The sequence below is a fragment of the Triticum dicoccoides genome, chromosome 4A, assembly GCF_002162155.2.
Source record: "Triticum dicoccoides isolate Atlit2015 ecotype Zavitan chromosome 4A, WEW_v2.0, whole genome shotgun sequence".
Lineage (NCBI taxonomy): Eukaryota > Viridiplantae > Streptophyta > Magnoliopsida > Poales > Poaceae > Triticum > Triticum dicoccoides.
Window position 1 is genome coordinate 713,031,903 of NC_041386.1, and position 3,762 is coordinate 713,035,664.

At 45.8% G+C, this 3,762-nt stretch overlaps 1 protein-coding gene across 1 annotated transcript; it reads right to left on the reverse strand.

The window, feature by feature from the left end:
* Positions 1-542: 542 nt before the first annotated feature.
* Positions 543-3,247, reverse strand: LOC119289838 (chaperone protein ClpB1-like). The gene is made up of 6 exons (XM_037569045.1): positions 2,428-3,247; positions 1,891-2,009; positions 1,438-1,778; positions 1,087-1,357; positions 811-1,008; positions 543-725 (listed from the first exon to the last, which is right to left on the reverse strand). Exons 1-6 carry the CDS (start codon positions 3,245-3,247, stop codon positions 543-545), a joined length of 1,932 nt encoding a protein of 643 aa, XP_037424942.1.
* Positions 3,248-3,762: the final 515 nt, after the last annotated feature.

The window sequence follows — 3,762 nt, forward strand, 5'->3', positions numbered from 1 at the left end:
CGATGTTCTCATCACCGAGTATTGTCGGTTCCACCGGTAACTTCCACGGTGAGGACAAGGGTGTGAAAAAGAGGAATCAATATTTATGTTTGTTCCCGGGCCGCTGATCTTATCTGAGTACTATGGTTTGTGCTCGACGAGTCATTATTTTGCTGAAAAGAATTTAGTGTGTAAAAGTTGTGCGCCTGGATTCTAATTTGTAATAATCCTTACATCTTAGTGTTGAAACTGACATTGTCCTTAAGTTACAAGTTTTAATTATACTTGGAGTGCTCCACCCGGTGTGCGCTCTGCTGAGAAATTCCAGAAAAATCCATATTTTTTGTGAAAAGAAATAGTAACTTCTTTATATACATATTGAAAGTTAAAGAAGAAAAAACAATTAAACAAAGAAACAACAAACACCCGTACGCACTTGTCGTTACATTCATTAACCCTTTACTACAAGATATGATCACCTCTGTGTACATTACATGCCTATGCATTATGTAAGCATGCATCTTCCTTTATCTATCATGTGAGTGACAACGGCCAAAATCATCTCATTGATCTGCCAACTCCTGCTGCTTCTTCAGCACTTGGAACGTTAGCCCCCTCTTATCGTCAGCGGCAGCATCGATGGAGATTGTCGAGCCAGCACAGGCTTCTCCGTCGACCAGCATGTCCGAGAGAATCGTGGTCACGTGATTCTGCACCCACCTTCTAATGGGCCTTGCGCCGTCCACCTACGGGCGTTGAAGCGTTAAAAACTGGACAATGGATCGACATCTTGTGATGGTTATGAAAAAAAGCTACTGTATATATACTCACCGGGTCATGTGATTCTGACAGGATGACGTCTAGGGCCGCATCAGTTGCATGTACAGCGACACCCTTGGAAGCTACTGTCGAAATGACATTATTTATCTGGATTTTCACAATCTTCCTCAATTCATCGTGTGAAAGTGGCTCGAATATCACAACCTTATTTAGTCTATTGATAAGTTCAGGCTTGAAGCGCTTCTTGACCTGCATGAACAAGTGTATATAAGATGATCATTGACTTGCCAATCGAGGACGTTACAAGAATAGTTGGGATTCACAAACCTGATTCATGAGGAGATCTCTTCCAGATTTGATTGTATTTTCGCCCATAATTCTCGACGGTAGGTGCTCTGCTCCTATATTTGAGGTCATAATGACGATAGTGTTCTTGAAATCTACAACTTGCCCTTTGCCATCGGTCAACATAGCATCGTCGAGCAGCTGGTGAAAAACCTTGAATACCGAGGCATTTGCTTTATCCACTTGGTCGAAAAGGATAACACTATATGGGAGCCTCTTGACTTTCTCGGTGAGTTGTCCATATTCTTCATAGCTTTAGAAAATCAAATTTTGTTATTTGAGATATGTGTGTGCCTAGAAACAAAAAGTGTATATCAAGTTTAAGAATCAAACCTTCGAGATCCTCCGGTGAGACGTGACACAGATCCACTATCAGCATATTCCGACATATCAAAGCGAATCAATGCCTCCTCGTTGTCAAATATCTTCTCAGCGAGGGCTTTAGCAAGTTCTGTCTTTCCGACGCCAATCGGGCCCAAAAAGAGGAATGCACTTATTGGTTGTCCGATTTGTCCAAATCCGAGCCTAGAACGTAGGACTGCTTGCGCAACCAAATTAACAGCTTCATCCTGGCCAATAACACGCTCATGCAATTTTTTCGCAAGGTGGATCAACTTCTCGTTCTCCTCTTGGTCAAGTGTAGCGAGAGGGATTTTAGTCCATCGGCTCACAACCTTCAAATGAATTTTAGATGTGAGGAACACAACACATTGAAAACATACAGGAATTCCCCGAAAACAAATTACATATGGGAATTAATTATTCACGGATATGATTAGGACTTACCCGTGCTACATGTCCAGGGCCAACAACAATTTCCAGGGTCGTTTGTTTGTCGGCGTGCATCTTTATTGTAGCGCATGCCTCATCCATAAGATCAATTGCTTTATCAGGGAATTTGCGGCCTGGCAATGATCAGATACATCAATTATCTTCAACATAAACAATCATATACTCTCCCCGTTTCTTTTTAGTCCGCATATAAGATTTGGTCAAAGTCAAACTTTATAAAGTTTGACCAACTTTGTAAAAACAAAATATCAACATCTACAATACTAAACCTATATGGTATGAAAATCAATTTCATAATGCATCTAAGAGTATTGATTTCATATTGTGAATCTTGATATTCTTTTCTATAAACATAGTCAAAGTTAATAAAGTTGACTTTGATTATATCTTATATGCAGACTAAAAAGAAATGGTGGGAGTATATAGTACTCTCTGAGTCTCTTTATCAGAGTATTTCTGTATACGGAGGGGGTATAATTAAGTGATACTCTAAGAGTAAACTGAATTCTTGAAGTATGTATGTATAGGTACCAGTAATGTAGCGGGCAGCGAGATGTGCAGCGGCTACAAGAGCATCGTCCTGGATTTTCAGGCCATGGTGTTCTTGGTACCTTGGCTTCAGCCCTCGCAGGATGGCAACGGTTGCATGCACACTTGGCTCCTCGACGACAACCTTCTGGAACCGCCGCTCAAGTGCGGCATCTGTCTGAACATATTTTTGATACTCTTCGGAGGTCGTGGCGCCCACGCAACGGATGCGGCCGCGGGCCAGTGCCGGCTTGAGGATGTTGGCGGCGTCTATGGGGCCTCCCTTGTGCCCGCCGGCGCCAACGACCATGTGCATCTCGTCGATGAACAAGATGACCTTGCCTTCCGCCTCCTCTGCCTCCTTGATGGCGTCTTTGATGCGCTGCTCAAACATGCCGCGCCAGTGCGTCCCGGCCATCATGGCCCCCATGTCAACCTCCACTATGCGTGCGCCGACAAGCGTCTCGGGGACGTTCCCGGCCGCGATGCGCTGTGCGAGGCCCTCAACGATGGCCGTCTTGCCGACCCCCGCGGCGCCGACGAGCGCGGCGCAGTTCTTCGTGCGCCGGCAGAGGATGCAGACGACGCGGTCAATCTCGTCGTCGCGGCCGATGACGGGGTCGGTCGTGGTAGCATCCAAGGTCCTGAGGCTGCCGGTGGCGTCCAGGGGCTTGACGCCGATGAGTTCGTTGTAGTTTGTTTCCGAAGGGCGTTTGTCGTACTTGAACTCGTCGAGCAACGTCCACGTTGCCCAGGCTAGAGCAGCGCTGGCAACGGCCGATGCTCCGACGAAGAGCATGCTTTCCGGGGAAGACCACGACATAGCTACTATACGATCGAGCTCTCCAACTGCAAGTGAGGAACAAGAATATGAAAGCGCCGACAAAAGCGTTCGATCCGTTTCGATACGATTCCACGTGCAGGTGCAGCACAAAGATCGTTAATCGCCGTGTGTCTCTCTATATCTTGTCTGTATTGCCGATGTGCCGCAAGATGTACTGTATTTATGAGTATACGACAGATCTCTTCCAATCCGTCTCGGTATATAGAAGAGAACGACCACCTCTCGGAAATTGGATGTGGATTTGTGTGGGGAAAAGTACGGAGCGTTTCTTCGTCCGTTACTATTCCAACAATCGTACGTCGCCCTCTCGTCCACGTGGTATTTCACCTCGCACAGACGAAAAACCCTCTAAACCTTGATGATGAGATTAAGGTTGGTGTGGGTCGGGTGGTATGGTCCTCCTCATTGCTCGGAGTTTGGAGCAAACCTTTCCAGGGAGTGAATGATCCTTTAATGGCTGAATCTATGGCATTGCAGGAAGGCGTGTTATTTGC